General features: G+C 69.2%; 7 protein-coding genes across 7 annotated transcripts; 3 read left to right on the forward strand and 4 right to left on the reverse strand.

The window, feature by feature from the left end:
* Positions 1-637: 637 nt before the first annotated feature.
* Positions 638-3,551, forward strand: FA09DRAFT_329219 (DNase I-like protein). Its single transcript, XM_025742083.1, has 10 exons — positions 638-1,031; positions 1,264-1,506; positions 1,560-1,615; positions 1,679-1,780; positions 1,848-2,034; positions 2,088-2,205; positions 2,257-2,690; positions 2,746-2,994; positions 3,062-3,112; positions 3,170-3,551. Exons 1-10 carry the CDS (start codon positions 727-729, stop codon positions 3,345-3,347), a joined length of 1,923 nt encoding a protein of 640 aa, XP_025598990.1. The 5' UTR covers positions 638-726; the 3' UTR covers positions 3,348-3,551.
* Positions 3,552-4,775: 1,224 nt separating this feature from the next.
* On the forward strand, positions 4,776-7,471 carry FA09DRAFT_338012 (hypothetical protein; the record flags this gene model as incomplete). The annotated part of the gene is made up of 4 exons (XM_025744050.1): positions 4,776-4,994; positions 5,072-5,233; positions 5,292-7,292; positions 7,355-7,471. 4 exons carry the CDS (start codon positions 4,776-4,778, stop codon positions 7,469-7,471), a joined length of 2,499 nt encoding a protein of 832 aa, XP_025598991.1.
* Positions 7,472-9,989: 2,518 nt separating this feature from the next.
* On the reverse strand, positions 9,990-11,464 carry FA09DRAFT_249149 (hypothetical protein). Its single transcript, XM_025739685.1, has 5 exons — positions 11,463-11,464; positions 11,195-11,408; positions 10,972-11,140; positions 10,552-10,919; positions 9,990-10,488 (listed from the first exon to the last, which is right to left on the reverse strand). Exons 2-5 carry the CDS (start codon positions 11,230-11,232, stop codon positions 10,149-10,151), a joined length of 915 nt encoding a protein of 304 aa, XP_025598992.1. The 5' UTR covers positions 11,233-11,408; positions 11,463-11,464; the 3' UTR covers positions 9,990-10,148.
* Positions 11,465-14,524: 3,060 nt separating this feature from the next.
* FA09DRAFT_359893 (TPR-like protein) lies at positions 14,525-17,708 on the forward strand (the record flags this gene model as incomplete). The annotated part of the gene is made up of 1 exon (XM_025745176.1): positions 14,525-17,708. The coding sequence occupies one exon, from the start codon at positions 14,525-14,527 to the stop codon at positions 17,666-17,668; it is 3,144 nt and encodes a 1,047-aa protein (XP_025598993.1). The 3' UTR covers positions 17,669-17,708.
* Positions 17,709-17,732: 24 nt separating this feature from the next.
* Positions 17,733-20,063, reverse strand: FA09DRAFT_329220 (hypothetical protein). Its single transcript, XM_025742084.1, has 2 exons — positions 18,337-20,063; positions 17,733-18,269 (listed from the first exon to the last, which is right to left on the reverse strand). Exons 1-2 carry the CDS (start codon positions 19,788-19,790, stop codon positions 17,924-17,926), a joined length of 1,800 nt encoding a protein of 599 aa, XP_025598994.1. The 5' UTR covers positions 19,791-20,063; the 3' UTR covers positions 17,733-17,923.
* A 1,618-nt stretch (positions 20,064-21,681) lies between these two features.
* FA09DRAFT_329222 (hypothetical protein) lies at positions 21,682-22,321 on the reverse strand. Its single transcript, XM_025742085.1, has one exon. The coding sequence runs from the start codon at positions 22,233-22,235 to the stop codon at positions 21,882-21,884; it is 354 nt and encodes a 117-aa protein (XP_025598995.1). The 5' UTR covers positions 22,236-22,321; the 3' UTR covers positions 21,682-21,881.
* A 192-nt stretch (positions 22,322-22,513) lies between these two features.
* FA09DRAFT_296587 (putative ubiquitin-conjugating enzyme E2) lies at positions 22,514-23,547 on the reverse strand (the record flags this gene model as incomplete). Its single annotated transcript, XM_025740174.1, has 6 exons — positions 22,514-22,559; positions 22,616-22,742; positions 22,801-22,836; positions 23,124-23,219; positions 23,329-23,443; positions 23,521-23,547. The coding sequence occupies 6 exons, from the start codon at positions 23,545-23,547 to the stop codon at positions 22,514-22,516; spliced, it is 447 nt and encodes a 148-aa protein (XP_025598996.1).
* Between the last annotated feature and the right edge of the window lie 78 nt (positions 23,548-23,625).

Genomic DNA, 23,625 nt, shown 5'->3' on the forward strand with positions numbered 1-23,625 from the left:
CGCGGTGCAGCAGCACCCAGCAGGCGCAGAGCGGGCTTCGCAGCGCGGAGCATGATGCGCCGCTGCGTCATCGGCGAGCGGGTCCAGCGCCGCCGCCGCCGCCGCCGCCCGCGGCCTGATGCTGACCGACGACGGCACGTGCTGCACCCCGCCTGCCTGAACGCACGCCCTGAGAGCTTGAAGCGACTCTACTCGAGACTGCCTGGATTGTGTGCTATCCATCCTGAGAGACTTGCGTGCGAGTGAGGTGCTGTGCAGCGAAAGCGTGCATGGGCAGCGCGGTCTCGGCGCGGGGCAGCGCCGCGAATCTCCGCAGCCCGCGCCGGCGTCCATGTGGCTGCGCACAGCGCCCATATGCTCTTCATCGATGCTGCTCTGCTGCGTGTGGGCGTAGCTGAGGCATCTTCGTCAAGCTCAGCCTGCTGCCTGTCCGTGCCCGATGCCGAGGAAGGTGCCTGCGAGGTTGCTCTTTGGCGGCATGCGGAGGCGGGGCGCCGTCGCGTGTGGAGGGGCGGCGCTGCTCCCACGCGCGGCGCGGCCGGCTCCGCTCCTGCGCCGGCCTGGGCGCGCCCCTGAAAGTGATGAGCGGTGACGGCTTGGCAGCTTGCGCCGCCGTGCCGCGCCGCTTCCTTTCGCTCCTCATTCTCCTCGTCGCCGATTTTGCTGCACAGCGCATTGGCCTGCGACTGCGTGCCTGCAAGTGACACTCTCGACTTGCTCGCAGCCATGACGCCCGCCGATGCCCCTCCACCTGCGCCAGCCGCAGCGGCGTCGAGCAGCAGCGAGGCGCCGCCGCCGCCGGCTGGCGTCTCCAGCGCCGCAGCCATCGCCGCCGAGGCCGCCGCCGCACTGGCGCTCGTCGCCTCGCATCTGCGCGCCTCTGAGCTGCCCAAGCTGGCGCTGGCGGCGCGCGCCGTCGAGCTCGGCGCAGCGGCAGAGGCGCGCGAGGGGCAGGGCGAGCAGGAGCAGGGCGCCGACGTGCGCGTGCTGGCGCTCGTCAGCAATGTCGAGAGCGGGCGCGAGGAGAGTGCGTGAGTGGCGCTGCGGCGCAACGGGCGGAGGGCATGGCGGGCAGAGCAGGAGCGCTGTGGGGCGATGCGGCCGTCACTACGCCTGCTGTCGCTGCTGGGCGATGCGGCCGTCACTACGCCTGCTGTCGCTGCTGGGCGATGCGGCCGTCACTGCGCCTGCTGCCGCTGCTGGACGATGCGGCCGTCACTACGCCCGCTGCCGCTGCCGTGCTCATCACACCTTCCCGCCCAGACTGCTGCTGCTCCGGCCGCGCCGCCGCAACGCCAGCCGCGCGACGTGCGAGGCCGTGCTGGCCATCCTGCCGACGCTGCGCCTCGCCTGCGTGCGCTACAGCGCCGCCGCCAGCGCGCTGGACATCGAGGCGCTGCTGGCCCGCGGCATCGAGCTGCCGCCCCGGGAGGATGCAGAAGAGGACGAGTGGCTGCTGGCGGCGGCGAGCGGTGCACAGTGGCTTGTGTTCCGCTCAAGAGACACGTGAGTGTGGAAGTACAAGCCAGTCACATCACCAGAACTCACACAGCACTCAGGCAAGGCGTGCGTGACCTGCTCACGCTGCTCCAGGGCCACAAGGAGAGCAGTGCCTGTGCGTTGCGCCGGCTGGGTGAGACAGAGCTGCGCAACTGATCGCCAGGTCCTTGTGCCACAGCTCCGTCGGCGTCGACTTCGCCGCCGCGGTCGACGCATGCATGGCTCGCAGCCTACCACGACGACGTGCTGCCGGCCTCTGCGCCGCCGCTCTTCTCGCGCTGTGGGTGCAGCACGCAGCCTTGCGCAGAGTGCGTTCTCGAGCGCTGACTCTAACGTACCACCGGCAGTCGCATCGCAGCCGCCGCTGCCGCCACGGCCTCCGCGCTCCTCTTCGCCGCCGCCCGATGAGCTGCGTCTCGCGGTAGGCACGTACAACGCCGCCGGCCTCGGCCCGCTCCACTCGCCTGGCGCACGGCATGCGCGGGCATGCTGGCTGGCGCGCGCCGCGCGCTCGGCTGATCTGGTCGTCGTTGCGTGAGTGGCCTTGCGAGCGAGAAGCGGGGCAGGGCTGATGCCACGAAGGACAGGCTGCAGGAAGGCGAGATTTCTCAGACGGCGTACCTGTACCACTCGCCTGGCATCAAGGAGGCGTGGGCTGCGGAGCTGGCGCTGGCGCTCGGCGAGGAGGCGCCGGACTTTGATCTCGTGAGTGGCGCTGTGAAGGTGCTGTGCAGCTCTGCTGACTCGGAGCGGCAGGTCGTGGCAGAGCAATACGCGCATCTCTTCCTCTTCGTCTTCCTGCGCCGCCCGTCCACGAGCGATGCTGCCGCCACAGCACACCCCGCCGCCGAACAGCTGCTGCGCGCACCGCCCGCGACTGCTTCGATCGGCGTCGGGCTCGGCGGCTGGCTCGCCAACAAGGGCGCAATCGGCGCCAGCCTGCGTCTGTCTCTGTCAGGGGCAGCCGACAGCGAGAAGCAGGGAGCGACGAAGCGCACCGAGATCAGCGTCGCGATCGTCGCGACGCATCTGCCTGCGTTCGAGGGAGCGCCGGCAAGAGAGGCGAGGCGAGAGGCTTGGCGCGAGATTGAGCGGAGGTTGCAATTCCCTGCGTTCGCTGCGCATGGAGCACACATTGCGCCTTCTGCGGCTGGCGAGGTCAGGCCTGAGGTCGGCATCATGGAGCACGAGTGAGTCGTCTCTGCTCTGCTCCCACATATAGCACCGCTGATGCGAGGGACCCAGCCTGGTGGTCGTGGCCGGCGACGTCAATTCTCGGCTAGCGCTCAACAATGCAGAAGTGCGGCGTGTGTTGCGGCGCGAGGCACGCTCGCCGTCTGCGGCCGTCGCCGCCGGGGCCTCCAATGCCCCCGCGGCCCCGGAGAAGCAGGATGCACGGGCGACGTACGAAGAGACGCTGCTCCACTTCGACGAGCTGCGGCAGGAGATGAAGGACGGCGGCGCGTGGCATGGATGGCAGGAGATGCGCATCGAGTGAGTGCGACCGTCTCCTCGTCAACGTGCCGGTCGGGGTGCTGACCGTGGCGGCGTGCGCGCACAGCTTTGAGCCGACGTATAAGTATGACTTGGAGAGCGACACGTTCGACAGCAGGTGCGCGGTGCTCTACGTTTGTGCGGCGGGCTCCATGCTTACGCTCGACTACTACAGCGTCAAACAGCGCACGCCTGCCTGGACAGACCGCGTGCTGTGGCGCATGCCGACGAGGTCCAGCGCTGCGGCGCTGCAGGTGCGCGGTGTCGAGTACGCCTCCGAGCCGGCGCTGCAGACGTCGGATCATCGCCCAGTGCGCGCTACGTTGGCGCTGCGCTCCGGCGCAAGAAATTAGACTGTCTGCCGGCCAACTGTCTGTCTGTGCGCTATGAGGACAGGTCCAGGGAAGCTATTCGTCTTACAACGTGCAGCTCTCCAACAAGATCGTCAGCCACGACGGCGGGACCGGCGGCGGGCCTCGTGCTTGCTCGTTTGCAATGCCGTGGATTTCAAACGCAGTGTCAAGCCCAACAACCATGAAGTTTGACATGAATGTGGTCAATCTCTCGTCAGTGAAGTGCAGGTGCAGTGTGAGCTTGGTGAGAGGGCAAATGTACAGTATGCCGTGCTGCGGTCCTGCACTCCAGTACGGTACGCAGAAGCAGCCTCAAAGCGCAGGACCAAAGGGTGCAGCGCCACCCCGGACAGGAAGTAGATCGATGCGCTGTGCAGCCCCAGAGCTCAGGAGGCGCAGAGATGGTCAGTGTCGGGCTGTCGGCGCGCCAGCGCATGGTGCGTGCACACAATGGTAACTCCGACGGTGCGGCGCACATGGCGTGCAGCTGCAAGTTTGGTCCGAGGCACGCGGCGCCGCCGTACCCACACTGCCCAGCAACATTGTCATGGTGGCACGCGGCCTGCGGCACTCAGCATGCAGTACTGCAGCGCAGGAAAGGGAGGGCTTCTGGCGGTGGAAGCGAATCTGCATACCACACTGCGGCCAGCGCATCGCCGCGCTCTGCGTGCATCCTGCATCCGGCACTTCGGGTCCGAGTTGGACCCTGGGCCGGGACCTGACCCTGGCCGGCGCCAGCCATGGCATGCGGCGTGCGAACAGCTGGCCACGGGACCGGCGCCGGACACGAGGTGCTGCGTGCTGCACGCGTGGTCCGACGACAGACACCAGCGCCAGCCGGGTCCCAGACCCTGCAGGTTGCCGTTGTGTGCCCGATGCTCGGCTGGCCGCTCCGTGTCCGCTGTTGCCTCGCTGCTCACTTTGCCTCGGACTTTTCTGCGGACAACTGGGCAGCAGTCCGCCACTCCCGCGCTCGCATGGCCGGCGCACCGCAGACGCCTCGCAGCCGACGAGGTCCCACACCTGACACATGTCGCGCTGCATCTGGACGATCCTTGCCATTCCTTGGATTTGTGATCCGCACGCGGCGGCCCCTCGGACAACTCCGCTTCAGGAATCGCGGCAACCCCGAGGAGACTGCTCCAGCCCCATGCCCCATGCACTCACCAGAGCTACTCAGGAGACGCGGGAATGGCCTGCGGGATCGGTGCCGCAGTGCGTGCTTCTGTCTGCATGCTGGGCATCTGTAGATCCTGTCAGACAGTCGACGCCAACACACAGACAGAATGCAGCAAGCATGGTGCTTGGCACAAGCTTCGCTGCTCTCATACCTGGTGCCGCGAGGATGTCGCTGTAGCAAAGACTGTATATAGGCACTCCCTGAGATGCTCTTGCTCCTCCATCCTCAGCAAGTCCCGCCTCCCCTCCATGCGCTTCCTTCCCCTCCTCCTGGCGGCGCTGCCGCTGGTTGCCGCGCTCCCCGCGCCTGCGGAGCCCGCCAATGCCAGCGCCGTTGTCGGCAACGAGCGTCACCTTGGCTGGCCCTGCACCAAGTCAAGCCAGTGCGGGACCAAGGACCTCTACTGCCGTCGCGGCAAGTGCGACGTCCGCAAGAAGCTTGGTTCAAAGTGTTACAAGTCAATCGGGGTGCGTGAACCCGGCATTCCTTTCCTCAATTGCTTGCTGACCCCCAACACCGCCTCTCTGCGTGTGCTGCTCCACAGTGCATCTCCAACAAGTGCTCGGAGAAGCGCTGTGTCGCCGGCGCCGTGCTGACGCTCGGCGAGCGGTGCGAGACAAGCAAGTCGTGCGCGTCTACGTACTGCGGCAAGTCCAAGTGCGCCGTGCCGCAGCCCGTCGGCGCCGATTGCTACAAGTCAGCCGGTGTGCGTGCCCCTCCTTGCTCCCTCTGATGCCGACTGCAGCTGATTCTTTGCGCCACAGTGCCTGTCTGGCATCTGCACGGACCACAAGTGCGCAGCGCCGGCGACAACGCCAAACCCGGATCCTACGACGCCACCTACGACGCCCAAGGACCCCTCCGCACCTCAGGATCCCTCCTCGCCCCAGGACCCCTCCACGCCCACCAACCCGACGCCCAACCCACCGACAGATGAAGTCGGCAACGTCTCGGACAACGGCCACTTTGAGGACGACGAGGCCGGTCTTGCGCCATGGCAGACGATCGGAGAGACAAAGCGCAGCGACGTTGACTATACCGCATGGGACGGGACACATTACGCAATTCTGGAAGTCAACGAGGCCGGAGGCCCCGGACTGTACCAGCAGCCGTACACAGAACCGCCGCCGACGAGAAGAGACGGCCTTGAGGCGCGCGACACGCAGATCCCCAGCGCATACGACGTCTCGCTGAGGTACCGTGTGAACAAGATTGCCAACGCTGGAGCAAAGGGCTGCCGCCTGGCGGTCCTCTATGATGGAAAGGCGCCAGACGCCAGTGGTGTTGTGCGGTACACCAGCGCAAGCAGCGAGTGGAAGGAGCTGCGCGCCAACGTCAAGAGCGACGAGGCCATCCAGTACCTCTTCATCGTCATGGACTGCCCCGACGGCGGCACCACAACCGTTCACATCGACGACATCAACTTTGTTCCTTTGGCGCCGGAGGAGCCTGCCTTCACGCCAACTGATGTTGCCATGAACGGAGGTTTCGAGAGCGGCGATGACTTCTGGACCTTCGAGGGCAACGCCGAGCTCAGCACGGCGTACCCTGCGGCAGATGGAATCTACACCGCCCGCTTGTACGACGATGGCGGCTTTGTGCGCCAGCTCATTGAGCTGCCCGCCGGCACAAAGGTGCAGGGCTTTCACTCGTACGATGTCAAGTTCAAATACCGCCTCGTGAGCTATGCCCAGGGCGATGCAAACGTCGGTGTGCCTGCTTGCAGGCTGGACGTGTCCCGCGACGACGAGCGGCCGACAAAGCAGTTGGAGCTGGGCGCAGGGGACGTTGGCTTGTCGTTTGTCGATGTGACTGTCACCGTCACCAGTGACCAGGACTTTGTCAAGGCCATCATGATTGACTTGTACTGCGGCGACCACGAGAATGCAAAGGCAGAAATCCTCATCGACGCCGTGCAGATCCTCAGCCGAAACTACACACCCCCAACGACGACGCCGACGCCAACGCCCACGCCCGAGCCGACCAAGACGGAGCCGACAAACGTCGCCCGTAACCCGGGTTTCGAGAGCGGCAAGGATCAATGGATCTTTGCAGGCCAGAGCAGCATTGGCACGGAGAACTCAAACTTTGACGAGCAGTATGCCGTCCTCACGGACCAGTCCTCCATCTCCCAGGTCATCACCATGCCTGCGGAGTCCAAGTACGACGGCTACTACTCGTATGATCTGAAGTTCAAGTACCGGGTGCCGACGTACTCTGGCACCAGCGGAAGCTACTGCATGCTCTATGCCGCGACCGACCGCAAGTCGTGGTACATGTCAAGCGTCGTGACCATCACAAAGGCGGACACCGCCTGGACCGACTACGCCGCAACCGTTGACAGCGACGGCGCGTTCATCGAGAAGGTGTCGGTGGGCCTGATCTGCAGCGGAGGCAGCACGATGAACCTGAACATCGACCAGGTGCAGTTTGTGCCGGGCAAGTACTTGCCTCCGCTGAACGACGTGTGTGTCAACGGTTCGTTCGAGGATGACACAATCGCTCCGTGGGCTGCCACTCTTGCAACGCGCGCCGACGGCAGTGGCAACAGCGGCACGCACTACGCGCTGCTGAGCTCTAGCGGCAGCAACCTCGCAAAACTGACGCAGACCATCGTGCTTCCGGCGCGCTACCCGGAGGACGGCTCGGACGGCTACCATTCGTACAAGGTCTCGCTCGCGTACAAGGTCTCAGCCTTCACCCAGGGCGAGGCCGATCCGGGAACCGAATCCTGCTACTTTGGCCTGTCGTGGAACGACAACGGGGTGTCCTTTGATACAATTGTTCCGATCAAGGCGGATCAGTCCGTGTGGACCAGCTATACCAGGACGCTGAGCGACGAGGGCAACATCAGCAAGATCTCGATCTCTTTCAGTGCACCGTGTCGGCCTCCAGCGCCTTCCTCCAGGTTGACTCGGTCCAGTTCAAGCCAGTCAAGAACTAACCGGTGCGCCGCAGCAGCGACGGCCTCGAAGCGCGCTGCTGAGCCGTCGACAAAGCGTCCATCCACCCCATCGCACATTACCCACACCTTTCCCATACCCCGCCTCACCGGCGGCGTTTCCCTCTTTGCGCCGTTCCCACTTACCCTCACCTCCAGACTTGCTTGCCTCTCTCCCGGATTCCTCTCCCGGATCCACCGCTGCGGCCAGTGCACCTCCGCCTGGCCGGCGCCCCACTGTCTCTCTCCTCCGTCTCTCTTGTTTGCTGCTGCTACACGCGCGTCCAAAGCGTATTGGCTGAGTGCAGCGCATACTGCCCCAGGGCCAAAGCAATGTGCAGCATCCCCACTGAAGCAGCTGTGCCACTGACTAGCCTGCCGGACGGGCTGTGGCGCTGGGAGTCTGACTCGAATGGCGCGGCCCTGTTTTGCACTCTGACTACAGCTGCACTCAGCGCTCAGGGGGTGTACCCTGAAGGACCGCGCGGCGCGACCTGGACCTCGCTCTGAGTCCTTTCTGCCGCCGCATGGCGCGTGACATGCCGCTTCACCGTCCTCATCTCCCGCCACGGATCGCAGCACATACGAGAAGCTGTACACGGCGCAGTGGCGGGTTGTAGCTACCAAGCCGGGCTCTCAGCACTCCTGCGCCGCGGCGAAGCACGCGAGCAAACGGATCTGCCACTCGCCGGGGTACCACGCTCTGCTGGAGCGCCTCGCAACCATGCCGGCCGGGGCACAGCTCGACCGCGTCCTACATCGTATCAGTGTGATTGAGACGGCGCTGGACGCGTATCTCGTTGAAGGAGGGGAAAGATGGTGTCGGCATCACAGCCTGGGACACTCTCGCACCTGCGACGGCACACAGGAGAATGAGTAGGTTCACTGCGCCAATGTGCGAGCTTCCTTCAGACGTGCAGACGGCGCCATCCCTGACCTCTTCAGGCCGATCCGCGTCGCTGCCGGACGGGGAATCGTGCCCCACCCGCTCGCAACCGGCTGCTGTGATGCTGTCGCCGAGGCAGCAACGAAATGCGAGCTGCCTCGCCTCATTCGGTCGTCCGTGGCGTCTCACCCCACACGCCACGCAAGGCCTTGCTGTCAGCGCTCCGGCAGTCAGACTTCCGGTCGAGCAGCCCGTACCGCCGGTCGGGCAGCCCGCACCGCCGTCTGAGCAGGGTGCACCGCCTGCTCAACAGCCCGCACCACCGTCTGGCAGCGCAGGCGTCGCGCCTGCTGCCCGCGACACGAACGGCGCAGCCGCTTCGAAGCAGCGAGAGGCAGCGTCTGCGTCAGGCGCTCTCCGCGAGGCATGGCCCATTCGTACTCCCCGTAGAGGAGGACTCCCGGCGCCCAACACACGGAAGCCCAGCATAGCGAGTCCCGAGACAAAGAAGAAGGGCAAGACCAAGAGGCTCGACGGCGCGCCGGAGGTGCGGTGGCGCAGTCCATTGCGCTGCCCAACGCAGCATGGCCAGCCGCAGGGCCCGCCTCGGCCAATCTGCGGCCGCAGGCTGCAGTCCAGTGGGCTGAGGTGATGCGCGACGCCGCTCGATCGCAGCCGAGTCGAGGACGACGCAGCCCTTGGGTTCAGCGCTGTGCTCAAAGAGGACAGTCGAGCGGCGCGTGCTGCGCCATGCGTCCGAGCCGGCAGAGGGCCGCGTCGGCTTGATGCACGCGCTGGTCACCGATCAACGCACGCCGACAAGAAGGCCCCGAGGCGGGAAATTCGGAGGTCCGGAGTGCCAAGTGAGCATCGCTTGGGCGGCGTGCGTGCAGCTCGCTGACACGCAACAGCTGGTCTTCCATCATGCAGGTGGACGGCGGCAGCGACGCTGGCAACTTTCCCACCTGCGCGCTGGGCTGCCACGCAGCACCGAAGCACCTTCTCAACGTTGCCGCGGCTGCACCCCTCCTCACACCGGTCGACACAGGGAGGAGATGGTTGCGCAGGTGAGGGCGGGACAGACGGCGGGCGGCGGAAACACTGGGGCCGCGCGGCGGAGGGGCAGCCGTGGCTGGGGGAACTCAGAGTACAGGAGGGGCGAGCGGGCGAGACGGGCGGAGCCGGAGTACGAGCGGCGTCGACGCGGGTCTGGGGCGCGATCCAAGACACGGGGATGGAGAAGGCGGACGCGGCACGCCGCGGAGCGACGGCCGGGAGGAGAGCTACGGGACGGTCAGAGAGAGACGGGAATGGGTGGTCCATCGCTAGGAGAGCGAAAAGGTAGTGCGCGACGACGGTGGAGTCGCCGACGCGCTGCACGGCGCCGAGGTAGATCCGACTAGGCCGCCGCAGCGCTGCTGGCCGGCTCGCTCTGCGAGAGAGCCGGCGCAGGGGGGGCGGCTGGGCCCTCGGCATCCGACGAAGCGCCCGAGGCAGCGGTCGCGGGCGGCGAAGGGCGCGTGACCACGGCCGCGACGGCCGCAGGCTTGGCCGATGCGGCAGCAGGCGAGCGGTACATGCGCACGGGCGTGCCGTCGTTGCCGAGCTCGAGGTGGATGGGCGCCAGCTCGGAGGAGGACTGGCCTGCCGGCGTCGACACGCGTGTCGCGCCGTGCTGCTTGGTCGCGGCGGACAGAGCCGAGGCGTGCTGCGCGGCCAGCTCGTTGGGTACGAAGAGGGCCGCAGCGGAGCCAGACTTTGGCGCAGCGGTCATAGAGCCGCGGCGCTGGTCGTTCAGCGCCGACGACGCCATGTACGGCGAGTGAAAGCCGGCCGGTGCCGCAGCGCCGGTGCGATAGACGGCCGACGCGTCGCCACTCTTGCTGTTCGCACCGCCAAGCTGCGCCTTGTCGATGCCGCTGAGGCCGAGGCCGGCGCCGCCGAGGCCGAGCCCGGCCGGACCAAAGGGCATGCCGCCGTTGTAGAGGCCGAACGGGCCGCCGAAGCCGTGGGTCGCGGCGTCAAAGGACGCAGAGCGGCCGAGCAGGGCGGCGTTGCCGTGCATGCTGTTCTGCAGGTAGTTGACGTAGGCGAGCGAGTCAGGCGAGGCGCCGTAGCCAAGAGGGGGTGAGCTGTGCGATGCGAGGAGGGTCAACGAGGGCCGGCAGTATGCGAGACAGCTTCGGCCTACCCAAATACGCTTGACTGCGTCGAGGCGGGGCTGAGGCTTGGCGTGCTCATGCCGGGGCTGCCGCCAAGGAACGGACTTGTGTTGCGGCTGCCAAAGGCGTACGGCGCAAAGATGCCTGCGCCGCCGACGAGGTGCGGCGAGGTGAACATGGCCGCCGTGGCGGCAGCGGCGACGGCGGCCGCCTGCGAATTGTCGGCGCGCGCGCCGGCCGTCGGCGTGGGCGCAATGCCGCTGCCGGTCAGCTTCGGGCTGGCAGCGTCACCCGAAGCGACACCGCCGGTCTGGCGTGCGTTGGCTGTCGTCTGCTTGAGGCGCTTCTGTGCCTCGCTGTCGGCGAAGCGCACCTGCAGCGGCGTCGAGGTGCCGGGCAGAATCTGCTGGAAGGGTGAGCACGCGTCCTGGTCTGGCTCGCCCGCTGCATCTCACCTTGCCGTGCAGGCGGTCGATGCACTCCTGCGCGATGTCACGGTCGCGCAGGCGCACGAAGCCTACGCCGCGCGAGACGCCGTCGTTGTCCGTGAGGATGCGCAGACTGACGACGACGTGCGGCGCAAAGAGCTGCTCCAGCGCCGAGCTGTTCATGTCCAGCGGTAGGCTGTGCTCGCCGTCAGCGAGGAACAGAGACAGCCGCGCGCCACGGCGTACTCACTTGCTCAGATAGACATTGGCGCTGTCGTGATCGGCCATGCGACGCAGCTTGGAGCTGAAGCTCTCCTGCCGAGGCACGAGCGTCAGCAGACGACGAGAATACACTAGCGCGAGCGCCACTCACGCGTGCCCACGACGTCTGCAGGCCGTAGCTGGCAATCTGGGCCAGCGCCCATGTCGCCTCCTCCGTCGTGCTGTACATAAGAAAGCCATAGCTGCAAGGCAGGACGGTCAGCTGTGCCGAGATGCCTCGACGTCGCCGCACGCACCCCTTGCACAGGCCCGTCTCGGCGTTGATGATGGCCTTGTGGCTCGTGACCTTGCCGAAGCAGCTTCCGAGACGGAGCAAGTCGTCGTCCGACGTGCTGGTGCCACAAAGTGGTGAGCATGCGCGAGGACAGATCTTCGGCCGCACTCACTGGCTCGGCAGACCGTTGATGTAGACGTTCGTCGACGGGTCGAGCAGGTCTTGGTGCTCCGCCGAGCCGAGGCGTGCGTCGACGATGCTCGGCGTGCCTGTGACAGACAGTGTCAGCAGAACGTCGTGCCGGCGGATCGCTGCGACTCACCAGCGACGACGCCGTGGCCCATGGCGAGCGCGGCGTCAATGTTGGCGGCAGCGGCGGCGGGCATCAGTGGGCCGCGGTACGAGCGGAGGAGGACCTGGCGCACAATCTCCTGCAGCGCCTGCGGGTGCAGCTGGGCGAGCGGGTCGAGCATGGGGTGCTGCGCGGGCAGCGCCGCCGGCTGCGGCGGTTGTGCCTGACGCAGAGGCGCGCCACGGACAGGCGCCGCTGCCGAGCGAGCGTGCTGCACCGCAGCAGGCGCCGCCGCCGGGGCGCCCGAGGGCGCCGCAGCGAGCAGCGACTGCGGACGCGGGCGCGGCGCCGCAGGGCCGGCCGCCGCACGCACGACGGCCGGCGAGCCGGCGCCCTTCTCGGGCTCGCCCTTCTTGACGCCCTTGCCCGGCGTCGCGGCGGCGCCGTCCTTGGCGGCGTGCAGCGAGGCGCCCGAGTCGCGGGCCTTGGCCGGCGTGGCGGGCGCGCGCGGACGGCGCACGGCCGGCGCCGGGCGCGGCGCCGTGCTGCTGGCGACGACGGCGGCGCCCTTGCGGCCCTTGGCGGGGCGTGCGGCACGCGCGGCGTCGGGCGCGGCAGGTGCGACGTTGGACGTGTCCTTGAGCACTGCCGCCGCCGAGCGCACGGCGTGGATGGAGTCGGCAGACATGGCGGCGCGGCCGCGGCGACGGCGGAGGGAGTGGGGCAGCGCGCACCGGCGGGAGCGGAGTAGTGCGGGGTGGCGAAAGAATGGGAGAGGGGCTTGACTGGCGAAGACTTGAGGGCTTGACTGGCGAAGACTTGGCGGAGCGGCGCGGCCGGAGTGCGCTGAAGGAGGAGAGAAGTGGTGGCGAGAGGGCAACGAGGCGGCGAGGCGGGCGAGAGTAGATGTGGGCGCTGCCGGCCGGCGAGGGGCATGGCGCTCCTCGCTCTCGACCCAGCCGCTCAGAGACAGCGACGCCCGTCCTGCCGTGCCGCCTTGCGTTGGGTTGGGTCGGGCGTCCACGCCGTCCGCTCGGCTTGCCGTTGGGCAGCGCCGCCGTCGCTCGGCGCTGCGCTGACGTAGCAAGGCAGAGCGGCCGTTGCTGTTGTGCGCCAAGCGCAGACGTTCCGCACCCATCTGGCAAGCGCACCCAGAAGCGGCAAGGCGGCAACCTTCGAGCGGCAGTTGGCGCTCGGGGCGCAGCGCAGCGGCGGCAAGGCCCATCATGCGGATGCAGTGCGGAGAGCAAGCGGCAGCTGCGGGTCCTTGCTCCTCGGCGGCGGCGGCGGCAGGCCGGGTGCCGCATCCCGTGAGGCGCTGGCCGCTCCAGTTGCTCGCAGCCTCCGCGACAACACGCACAATCGCGAACGATCGCCCAGCCGTTGGCGGAGCTCAGCGCTACCCGCACTCGCAAAGCGCTGCAGCTGCGCCTCTGCGTGCTGTTGCGATGTTGCTGCTGGCCCAGCGGCGCCCAACGGGCAGCGTGCAGCCGGTGCTCGAGCGCCGACACGAGTTGAGAAGGATGGCGAGGTGCACGTGGCGCATCGACGCACGAGGAGCGTCGCTGTCCTCGAAGCAGCCCAGCAGCAGGTGCAGCGCGCGGCTTTCTGCCTCTGCACCTGCCGCTGATGCGGTATCAAGGCGGCGCAGACTCGCCCAGCAGCGGCCGGGCTCGCGCAGCTGCGGCATCGGTGTTTGGACGACGAGGCAAGCCAGCTTGAGTGAAGGCTGACGTGAGGCGTGAGGCGCAAGAGGAAGGCGCAGCGCAGGCGATGCAGCGCAAGCGGCAGCCGCTCGGCGCATCATGCGCTGCACCCGTGCCTGACAACCGCGAACGCGCGTGGCGGCCGCGGCGCCGCCGGCTCGATCGGGCAAGGCGCGCCCAGCTCGGCGCTCAGGGGGCGGCGCCGCAGCAGCCCACACCGCGCGCCGCGCGCGGCGGCAGCAGCAGGCGGCGGCGGCAGCATGCGGTGTGCAGCCGCTCAGAGCTGCAGCAGGTGCAGCCTCCTCTGACGCCAGCGAGACGCCCAAGCAGCAGCGCAGCCGCTCAGGAAGAGTGAAGTCGTGAAGGAGAGCATCACGAGAGCTCCCGTCGCACGGCAGATGCGCTGCCTCGCACTCCGCATCCCGGGCTGCCCAGATGCAGCAGCTGCGGCGTCGCCGCTGCCGGCCGTGCCAAAAAGACAGATCGCTGCGCCGGGCATGCCCAACGGCCGCGCACCGCCGGCCTGCACGTGATGCACCGCCGTCGCCTGGGAGGCTGGGCGGCGAGCCGCAGCAGCACTGCAGCTGCGCTCTGCGCTAGACTGCGATGCAGCAGCAGCACCAGCGCCAGCAGAGGCAGTTGAGTCTGCGCTGCAGCACAAGGGCATAGCTGCAGATCCGAGGTGCTGCGAGAAGGAGTGGGAGTAGTAGCAGCGGGCGTCGAGGCGCGTCGTGCGAGAGCCGAGGAGCGGCGCGCCAGACCCGCTCGCATGCAGTCGCGGGACAGCTCGGACGCTCAATCGACTCACATCCGTAAGCGTGCTGCGGTGCTCCGGGCAGACACTCAGCACAGCCAGCAGGTGTGCTCGCGGCAAAGCGAGGGCGATGCGGATATAGGCCGAGAGGCGTGGCGCGTCGGACACACGCGGCCGACAGCGCCGCGCGCCGCCGCGCCGGAGATAAGAAATTTGGCGGCGAGGCGCGCGCGGCGCGGGCGAGCTTCGCCTCGAGGCGGCGAGCGAACAGCGCCGCGCTGGGCTGGCTGGCGACCACCACCACCACACCGCCCCACACGCCCCGCCGCACCATGCAGCCCGGCGACGCCGAGTGGCGCCTCGTCACCAGCGCACCCGCCGCGCCGGCGTCGGCCAGCAGCAGCGGCAGCAGCAGCAGCAGCAGCAGCAGCAGCAGCAGCAGCAGCAGCAGCATCGCGGCTGCCGTCGTGGCAGGCGAGTACGAGGCGGCACTGGGCAGTGCGCCCGTGCTCGAGCTTCTGGCGCCGCTCGCCGCCCAGCTCGGAGCGCACCTGGCCGCTGCGCCGGGCGCCGTGCTCGTGCTGCGCGTGCCCGCGGCGGCGTCGGGTGCGCCGCCACTCGAGCTGCTCGCCGCCGCCGTGGCGGCCCTGCACGCCTTTGTGCGACTCAACTGGACGGGGCCCGCGCTGCCCGACGCCCTCACGCCGCTCGCGCTGCTGCGGCGAGCCGCGCCGGCCGCCTTTCCGCCGCGCGACGCCCAGCGCGCCGAACCCGACGCCGCAGCCGAGGCGGCGCTGCGCGACGGCGCCCTCGACGCCCTCACACGCGGCGGCGAGCCCGCGTACCACCTCTGCACGCAGCCGGCGTGGCTCGTCGTGGCGCAGCACCTGCTTGCGTGCGTCGCCGCCAGTGTGTCTGCCGGCAGCAGTGCGGCGTCCGCGCTGCCGACGCTGGCATGGTGGCAGCTGCGTGCGGCCAGCATCCACGCGCGCATCCTCGACGTGCACGGCGCCCTCGATGCCGGCGTGCTGGGCCGTGCGGCCGAGCTGGCGGCACAGCTGGAGCGCCTCGCCGGCACGGCGCCGGCCTGGCGCATGCTGCGCGGACGCCTGCTTGTCGAGCTTGGCCTGGCACATCAGCGCGAGGGCAACGACAAGGCGGCACGCGACCTCTTCGTCGACGCTGCCCAGGCCAGCGGCCTGCGCTACGAGATCACCGGCGCGCCCGGTCGCCGCACCAAGTGGCAGCAGGAGGACCGCAACCAGCTCGTGCTGCTTGCCGAGAGCCGCGCTGCCGGTCGGGATGAGAGTGCCGAGGATGTGCTAGCGAGCGGCAGCAGCAGCGGCATCAGCGCAGATGCCGGCTCCGCCAGCAAGGACGCCGCTCTGCCAGCGCCGAAGCGCGATGCGGCACCCGAGACAGGCTGGAAGAGCACCGTGGACGAGGCGCTGCCGCAGCACATGCCTGCCAGCCTGCTGCTCAACGACGACACGCTGCTGGAGCGCACTCGCTTCACGTCGTCCGCCGCCGCCGCCGGCCGCGACAGCACGGCGGCTGCAGCGTCGCTAGCCCACCTCGACCCGGGCAATCCGCCGCCACTGTCGCCCGTCGACTCGTGCATTCTGCTTGCGCTCTCGCTCGACATTCGCAACACCTCGCCTGCGCACGGCCTGCTGGCATCGCAGATTGCCGTCTTCGTCGCACGCGTGCTCGCGCATCCGCGCAACTGGAGCGTGCACACCATGGGCCTGCTGCTGCGCAGCCGTCTCGAGTCGACACGCACGCGCACTGCCGAGCGTGGCGTGCTGCAGCTGCAGGCGCTGCTCGACCAGATGCCGTCGACCGACTCGTCGGCGCGCGAGCGGCTTGCCCTCTTCCACGCGCTCGACCTGCCGTCGGCATGGGAGATGCGCGCCGAGCTTGCACGCAGATACGCCGAGCTGGGCGTGGTGCGCTCGGCGCTCGAGATCTTCGAGAGCATCGAGCTCTGGGAGGACGTCGTGGCGTGTCTTGGGGCGCTCGGCCGCTCGGAGGATGGCCGCGCCATCGTCGTCGATCTGCTCAAGGGCAGCAAGGTCGAGGCGGATCACGTCACATCGACACGCAAGCGTGGAGACGCAGCGCCGGCCGCAAGCACGCGCTCTCGCCTCAACTCGGCGCGAGAGGCCAAGCTGTGGTGCCTGCTTGGCGATCTCGAGCCGGACTGTGCCATCGAGCACTACACGCGCGCCTGGGACGTCTCGTCGAGCAGCTCCGCACGCGCCGCGCGCTCGCTCGGTGCGCTGTACTTTGCGCAGAGCGAGTACGGCTCCTCGGCCATCTGGCTGCGACGAGCCCTGCGCATCGCGCCGCTGTACTCGCGCTCGTGGTTCATGCTGGGCTGCGCGCTGATGCGCGACGAGCGCTTCAGCGAGGCTGCGGCCGCTTTCCGCCGCGCCGGCAGCCTGGAGGAGGATGATGCAGAGAGCTGGAACAACCTCGCCAGCTGCTATCTGCGCATGGGCGCTGACGAGGGCGCCGCTCGCGCCGCAGCCATGGCCGAGACTGGCGCCGGAGGCATCGAGGCACACGACCGGGCGCTGGGCCTCGGGCCGCAGGCCACGCTTGCACAGGACGAGGCTGACGAGGACGCGCGCACCATCACCTCGGGCGACACATCACGCGGTGCCGACTCGGGCGTCGACGTCTCGTCCGAGCCCGACCTGCACTTTGACGACGACACCGATGCGCCGGCACCGGCCGCCGGACGCACGCCGTACGAGCTGCGCCTGCTCGCCCACCGTGCGCTGGCACGCGCCGTGCGTTTCGGCCCGGACAACTGGCGCGTATGGGAGAACTACATGATGGTCTCGCTTGACGCCGGCTTCTTCTCCGAAGCATCGCAGGCGCTCTCGCGCCTCATTGAGCTGCGTGTCGGCAGCTCGCGCGACGGAGCTCGGGCAGAGCAAATCGTGGACATGGACGTGCTGCGCCGTCTGGTGGACGGCGTGACTCGCGCGCCGTACGTGGAGGAGCCCGGCACGCTGCGCAACCCCAACGAAGGCCACGGACTGGCCACGGCGGTGCAGGCGCTCTTCGACCGCGCCATCTTCCCGCGCGTCTCGCCGTGGCCGGCGCTGTGGCAGACGTACGCACGCCTCTGTCTCTGGCGCGGCGACCTGCGTCTTGCCCTCGACTCGCACCTCAAGGCATGGACTGCCGGGCCAGGCGACCCGGCAAACGAGGCAATCACGCGTGAGCGGCCGGCCTTCGTGGCGGCCGTCGAGCAGCTCATCGAGCTCGGCGAGCTGCTGGAGAACTTCGGGCCGCGCGACGTGAAGCTCGACGACGGCTCGCGCGAGCCGGCCATGAGCAACTGGGCGTTCCGGGCACGCAGCCTCGTGCGCTCGTTCATGGGCCGCACGAAGGATGTGTTCGAGGACGACGCCGAGTGGGCGCGCCTGGAGGAGCTGCGCGACTCGCTCAAGGGCGCGTGAGAAATAGCCAGCCTTTGCACACCGGCCGCGCAGTCCTGATGATCTTTCGATTGCACGGCTAGGATGGAAACACATCCGCAGCAGACGATCATAGGTACAGCAGCAAAGGTGACGGGAGACAAGATAGTACAGGGGTGATGCGCGCCCGCACGAGGGCGGCGGCAAGTCTAGAAAGAGAGGTGAGGGAGGAGATCAGCGGCGCGAGCGCAGGTAAAAAGCTAGGGTATGAGGGAAAGGAGCAGGAGCGCGGTAAGACTAGTCCTCGGTGGTGGCCTTGCCAGTGCCGGTGGTCGAGCCAGAAGAGCCCGTTGAGCCCGAGCCCGAGCCCGTGGAGCCGGAGCCCGTGGTGCCGTCGGTGGCGCCCGGCCGCGCGGGCGTGCCGACGGCAGTGATGCTGCCGGTCTTGAGCGCCTGCCCGCCGCAGGTGCTTTGCCACATCTTCTCCTCCTCGTGCCCGACGCCGGGCACGACGCAGTGCTGCTGGCGGAAGCTGCTGACCGAGACCGGCGAGACGCTGGCCTGGAGGCGTGCGTAGCCATAGTAGGCCGTCACGTCCGTCGTCGTGCCGGCGAGCAGGTTGCGGTACGCCCAGTAGGCGTAGCTGTGGAGCGGCGTATGGTGTCAGTGCGTGTCTCGCCCGCGCGCGGCAGGGCGCCTCGGCAACTCACCCGCGGTCGCGCCGGTCGACGCCGCCCTGTGCCTGCACGTTGCAGTCCTGCGCGCCGTAGTGGAAGAGCGCGTACGTGTCCGAGTCGCCCGTCATGGTGACGACGTCGCGGGCGACGAAGCGGCGGAAGATGGCCGTGGCGCCGCCGAGGGTCGAGACGCGCTGGGCAACGTAGCGCGGGAACGACGAGGCGAAGCCCCACTGGTACGTGTTGTACGTCGTGCAGTTGCTCGCCGGCGCCAGCGGGCGGTCGGTGGTGAAGTACGCGTGGCTGGCGGCGTTGGCGCCGACGTAGCGCACGGGCACGGTGCCGGCGGCGGTGTCGCTCGAGAGCTGCGCGTAGCGCAGCACCATGCCGGCGCCGGCCGAGTGGCCGACGACAAAGACCTGCGAGAGCAGCGGATACTTGGAGCGGTCGGCGAAGTCGCTGAGGAGCGAGTCGAAGACCTGGAAGCTCGAGCACTGCGAGCCGCTGAGCGAGTACGGGCCGCTGGAGGGCGCCGCGGCGTCGGCGCCCGAGTACTGCGAGTTGCTCGCCAGGTCGCCCGTGCCGAGCGCGTCCCACGCCAGGTTCTGCGCCGGCTGGTAGTACGACGAGCCGCTGGGGCCCGTGGCGGCGGCGTCGCCGACGTTGTTGAGCTGCGGCGAGACGATGAGCACGGCGGGGTTCGTGGCGCCGCCGACGTAGGGCGCGAGCCAGACAAACGACTTGTCGCCCTCGCGGTTGTTGCCGTGCATGACGAGGTAGGCGGTGCGCACGAGGCTCGGCTGCGTGTATGCGTTGTGCGAGACGAAGAGCGGCACGGTGGCCGAGATGCCGACGCACGGCGCGTACTGCACCAGGTCGACGCCCGCCGGCGGCGCGGGCACGGCGCTCGTCGACGTCGACGTGGCCGCCGTGCTGGAGCTCGTCGTCGTCGCCGTCGTCGTGCTGGTGCGCGTGGTGCTCGTCGTGGTGGTGCTGGTGCGCGTGGTGCTGGTGCGCGTCGTCGACGGCGCCGTCACGGCGCCGGCGTTGCGCGTGTAGCCGTACGAGTCGACGACGGAGCCGCCGGTGCTCGAGGGCCCCTTGGTCGACGTGGCGGCGCTCTTGGCCTGCTTCTGGCGGAAGAGGGCGCAGGTGATGCCGGGCGCCGAGCCGCCGCTGATGCGGATGGGGTGGAAGAAGCCGCAGCCGACGGTGGCCTCGCAGCGCGCGCCGCACGCCGCGATCTCGCGGCTGCTGAGCGTCTGCGAGCTGCTGATCTGCGAGCGCGCCAGGTAGTCGCTGCCCGAGTAGGCCAGGCGATTCTTGTCGATGCCCCAGCTGTAGCGGTAGCCATCGGGCGGCGTGCCGAGCTGCGAAGCGCTGAGGAAGCGAGCGCGCAGCTCGTGCTCGGGCGCGGGTGCGGCGTCGGCGGCGAGCAGCGCCGCGAGCACGCCGATGAGCGGCAGCAGTAGGGCGGCGGCGCGCATGCTGGGAGAGAGCGTGGTGGGAGTAGAGCGGGCGTGCGGATGCGGGCCATCGTGCGTACCGCTGCGGCGGGCGCTGCGTATTTGAGGCGTGCGCGCCGGCGACGCAAGAGGCAGGCGGAGGCCCAGCCGCAGCAGGCGCGACACGCCCGGCGCGCCAAGGGCGGCGCAGCGCAGCGCAGCAGCAGCCTGCCTGGTGCTGCCAGCCGCCAGCCTGCGCGCCGGAGAGGGAGGCGCAGGGCAGCAGGATGTTGGGCGCGCAGGCGGAGTCAAGAGTGGCGGAGTCAGCGTGCCGGGAGCCAAGGCGTCAATGGATGCGCGCGGCGGGCGCCGGCCACTGTGCTGCGCCGCCGCGGCACTCGGCCCCTCAGCCGCCTCAGCTCAGGGTGCAGCGTGCGCCACGCCGGCGCGGCACCACGCAGATCCGCCGCCGCAAGCGCAGGGCAGCTGCTCCTCCTCCATCGCACCATCCGCGCCGCACCGCACAGCACCAGGCAGCGTTCGGCGCCAGCGTGGCCACAGCACAGCGCAGACCGTGCGCTCCTGCCCTCTGGCGTCTGTCGCCGCGACTCGGCCGGGCTCTGAGACGGCCTGGGCCGTGCCGCACGCCCCCGTGCGCCCGGCGCAGGAGCGCACTACCGGCGACGGCCGCGCGCCACGCAGCCGCGGCCGGGCGACGGAGGCAGGCGGCCCGGCAGCAGCAGGCAAAGCACGGGGAGCGCGTGCAGCAGCGTGCAGACATGCGCTATGGGCGCCACTCGCTGCCGTGCTGCCGCCTGGGTGCTGATGCTGGGAGCACCCGAGCGGCAACCGGCCGACGCAGGCACCAGCGCGGCGCTGAGGCTGCGGCAGCCGCTGCTGCGCCGCACCTCGCCGCTTGTGCGGCCGCTACTGCGCTGCTCTGCTGCCGGGCTGCCGCTGCGCCCTGCGGCGCTGCGGCACCGCGCCCGAGGCAGCGGCGCTCGCAGCCCGCGACAGCCGCAGCGCGGCGGGCCATCCGAGGGCCGTCTGCGCGGCTGTCTCGCCCGGCGGCGTGAGAAGCGGCCTCGCGGGCACTGCATGCTGGAGCGACACAGGCGCGGGGCGCATCGCCATGCTCGCCGCCGGCTGCTCTTGCGGTGCATCGCACTGGGAGCAGCATGCTGAGGTGGACGTTGACGCAGCAGAGGCGGCACGCGATCGCCAGCCGCAGCGGCAGCGTCTTTGCCTGCGCGTGCTGCGCCGTGCGGCAGCTTCCGAACGTCAGGCACGCGCGGGAGTGCGTCTCTGGCCGCAAGATGCAGCGGCAGCGCCGAGGCGCGCGCGCAGCGGCAGCACAGCAGCAGCACAGCGCAGAGCAAGAGAGTAGACTCAGACTGCAGCGACGCAGCAGCGGCGGTCGCGCCGGCGCAGCCCGAGCAGCCGCAGCGTGAGAGCGCCGGCCTCGGCGGCGGAGGAGAGGAACGATGTTGCCGCTCAGCTCCAGGCGCGCAGACAAGCACGCTGTGGGCTGCACGGCTGCGGCTCTGCTCGGCCCGGCGAGGCGAGGCGAGGAGGGCGAGGAAGGAGGAGCGAAGGAGCGCGCCACAGTTTGGCGCGGGAGCGCGGGAGCATCGCATCTGCAGCAGCATCAGACCCTCGGGGCCGCGGCTCGACGTGCGCGCGCCGAGCGCATGCCCGAGCACGGAGGCGCAGGCGCAGCTGCAGCACGGCACAGGCGCGAAGGCATGCACGGCAGCCAGGCAGTGTCGCCCACGCCGAGCGAGATGTGCTGCGGCCTGCGGCGCGCCTCGGCGCCGGCGTGTGGCTGGCGGCTGCCTCGTGCCTTGGCTTCGCTGCGGCTGCGGCTGCGGCAGGAGCAAGATGCAGCGGCGCCGTCTTCTCCTCCCTTCGCTGCTGCTGCCACCGACGCACAGCAAGATGGCGCCGCCTCGCGCGCACCGTCGATCCTCGTGACGTGCGGCTGCAGCAGCTGCAGCTGCGTCTCGCTGCCTCTTGGCCTGGTGCTGCATGCTGCTAGCACGTGAGACGGCCTGCTCTTGGCGCCATCGAACGGGCGTCGCAGGCACTCGCGCGTCAAGGTCGAGATGCAGCGATCGGCGCAGCATTCGACGCTCACAGTTGCAGCGGCACAACCTTCAGCGAGCGCTCCTGCATCACCGACTCGCGTCGTCGCGCGACACGCGCTGCTTGGCACGGCCGAGGTCCTGGTCTCACGGCTGCCAGACCTGCTCCCAGACACGGCTGCAGGCACGCCGGTGCAGCGTGCAGACGGCTGCGGCCCCTGCTGCGCCCGACTGGTGGCCGCAGCCAGTCGCAACACAACTCGGCCGTGCAGATGCAGCATCGCCTGAGCCGGAGCCGCTCCCAGAGCCGGAACGCAGCCAGGGCACCGTGGGCGTCGGCAGCTCGAGCGGTGCGTCCGTGCAGCAGCGTCAGCATGCAGCTCTGCCAAGCTCCAGCCTCCATGCCTTGCCGCTCAGCACGCCTGCCGCAGCGTGCAGCAGGGCCGCTTGTGCCGCTCCTGCGACAGCTGCTCGGATGCGCTCGTGCGAGGCTGGAATCGATGAGCGACGTGCGCGCCTCTCGACGTCGAGACATGGCCGGCGCCGAGTCGACAGCATGGACGCAGCCTGACCGCGCAGGTGCCAGCTGCACCGGCCGCTTCGCAGACGACCACATGCAGGAGTGGATCAAGGGTCTATAAAAGCCATCGTGCTGCCCGCCTGCGTCCGCGTGTGTGCTGCCTAGACGGCGTACTGCCGTGTCCACTTGCGGCTCTCCTCGATCGCCCTGCGGTCACGCGAATCAGCGCGGGCGACGGCGACGGCACAGAGCGCAGCACTCACGCCTTCTCGTCCGTCTTGTAGTGCTCCGCCACGTCGTTGGCCAGCGGGTCGTCCGGGTTTGGCGCAGACAGGAGCGCCTGAATGGAGAGCAGCACGGTGCGGATCTGCAGTGCCGGCGACCACTTGTCTGCATCGGGGTGCCACGGTGAGTCGCGCAGCCGGCGCGGCACTGCTGCTGTACGCACCCTTGAGAATGTCGAGGCAGATGCGGCCAAGCTTGTCTGCACATCATGACGAGCGGCGTCAGCACGCATGAGCGAGACGGAAGTGTCCCTGGCCGGCAGAAGCCGAATCGGCCTGAGTAGACGCTGGACGCAGAGCACGCTCGACAGCGCGAGAGGCACCTCTGGCTGTCCCCTTTCACGGCTGGAGCACGGCTGCGGCGAATACCTGCTGTCGACCTCCGCCGCACCACACTTGCAGCACAGGCGCCCGCACGTTCCCATTGACTCTAGCGCAGATCCTCCCGGCCCGCCGCCGCTGCGCCCCCGGCCGCCGACCGACGCACCGATGTTGGGGTGGTAGATCTTGGTGAGGAAGCGCACCTTTGGCGGCGCCATGGGGTACTCCTCCGGCAGGAAGAGCTCGAGCTTGAACTTGCCGCCTGGGCGGCGGGTGCGTCAGCGCGCTGCCCGTCAGAGTGCCGCGACGAAGGGCGCGCCGCCGCTGCGCCGGTGTGCGTGCGCGCGCTCGCCGCCGCCCGCGCGCCTCACCCTCAAACGGGCTCTGGCCGGGCCCGTCGATGATGACGTCGAAGTAGCGCAGGTTGTCCTCGTGCGGCTCGGCGACGATGCCGGGCGCCGGGTCGGCGACGAGGCGCTCCGTCTCCTGTGCGGGGGCGGCGCCGGCGCGTCAGCATGCGTGGCGGCGCCGGGCGCGGCATGTGCGCCAGGGCGGCGGCGCACCTTGATGATGCGCTTGGGCAGCGACATGGCCGCAGCAGGGGTGGTGTGGACGAGGGCGGGGACCGGCGGGCGCGTGGGCCGGCAGCGAGGGTGGTGGAGGGACGG

Source organism: Tilletiopsis washingtonensis, assembly GCF_003144115.1.
Source record: "Tilletiopsis washingtonensis strain MCA 4186 unplaced genomic scaffold FA09scaffold_8, whole genome shotgun sequence".
Classification (NCBI taxonomy): Eukaryota; Fungi; Basidiomycota; class Exobasidiomycetes; order Entylomatales; genus Tilletiopsis; species Tilletiopsis washingtonensis.

Excerpts from the sequence above, each read along its gene's own strand:
- FA09DRAFT_329219 (XM_025742083.1), top strand. The coding sequence starts at position 727 with ATGACGCCCGCCGATGCCCCTCCACCTGCGCCAGCCGCAGCGGCGTCG. Across the intron at positions 1,032-1,263 it reads AGCGGGCGCGAGGAGAGTGC|ACTGCTGCTGCTCCGGCCGC; the intron begins GTGAGTGGCGCT and ends CTTCCCGCCCAG. Across the intron at positions 3,113-3,169 it reads AGCGACACGTTCGACAGCAG|CGTCAAACAGCGCACGCCTG; the intron begins GTGCGCGGTGCT and ends CGACTACTACAG.
- FA09DRAFT_249149 (XM_025739685.1), bottom strand. The coding sequence starts at position 11,232 with ATGGCCGATCACGACAGCGCCAATGTCTATCTGAGCAA. Across the intron at positions 11,141-11,194 it reads GCCAATGTCTATCTGAGCAA|CCTACCGCTGGACATGAACA; the intron begins GTGAGTACGCCG and ends CGGCGAGCACAG. Across the intron at positions 10,489-10,551 it reads GCCTCGACGCAGTCAAGCGT|AGCTCACCCCCTCTTGGCTA; the intron begins ATTTGGGTAGGC and ends CTCGCATCGCAC.
- FA09DRAFT_329220 (XM_025742084.1), bottom strand. The coding sequence starts at position 19,790 with ATGCGCGCCGCCGCCCTACTGCTGCCGCTCATCGGCGTGCTCGCGGCG. Across the intron at positions 18,270-18,336 it reads GTCGACCGGCGCGACCGCGG|CTACGCCTACTGGGCGTACC; the intron begins GTGAGTTGCCGA and ends GCCGCTCCACAG.
- FA09DRAFT_329222 (XM_025742085.1), bottom strand. The coding sequence starts at position 22,235 with ATGGAGGCTGGAGCTTGGCAGAGCTGCATGCTGACGCTGCTGCACGGA.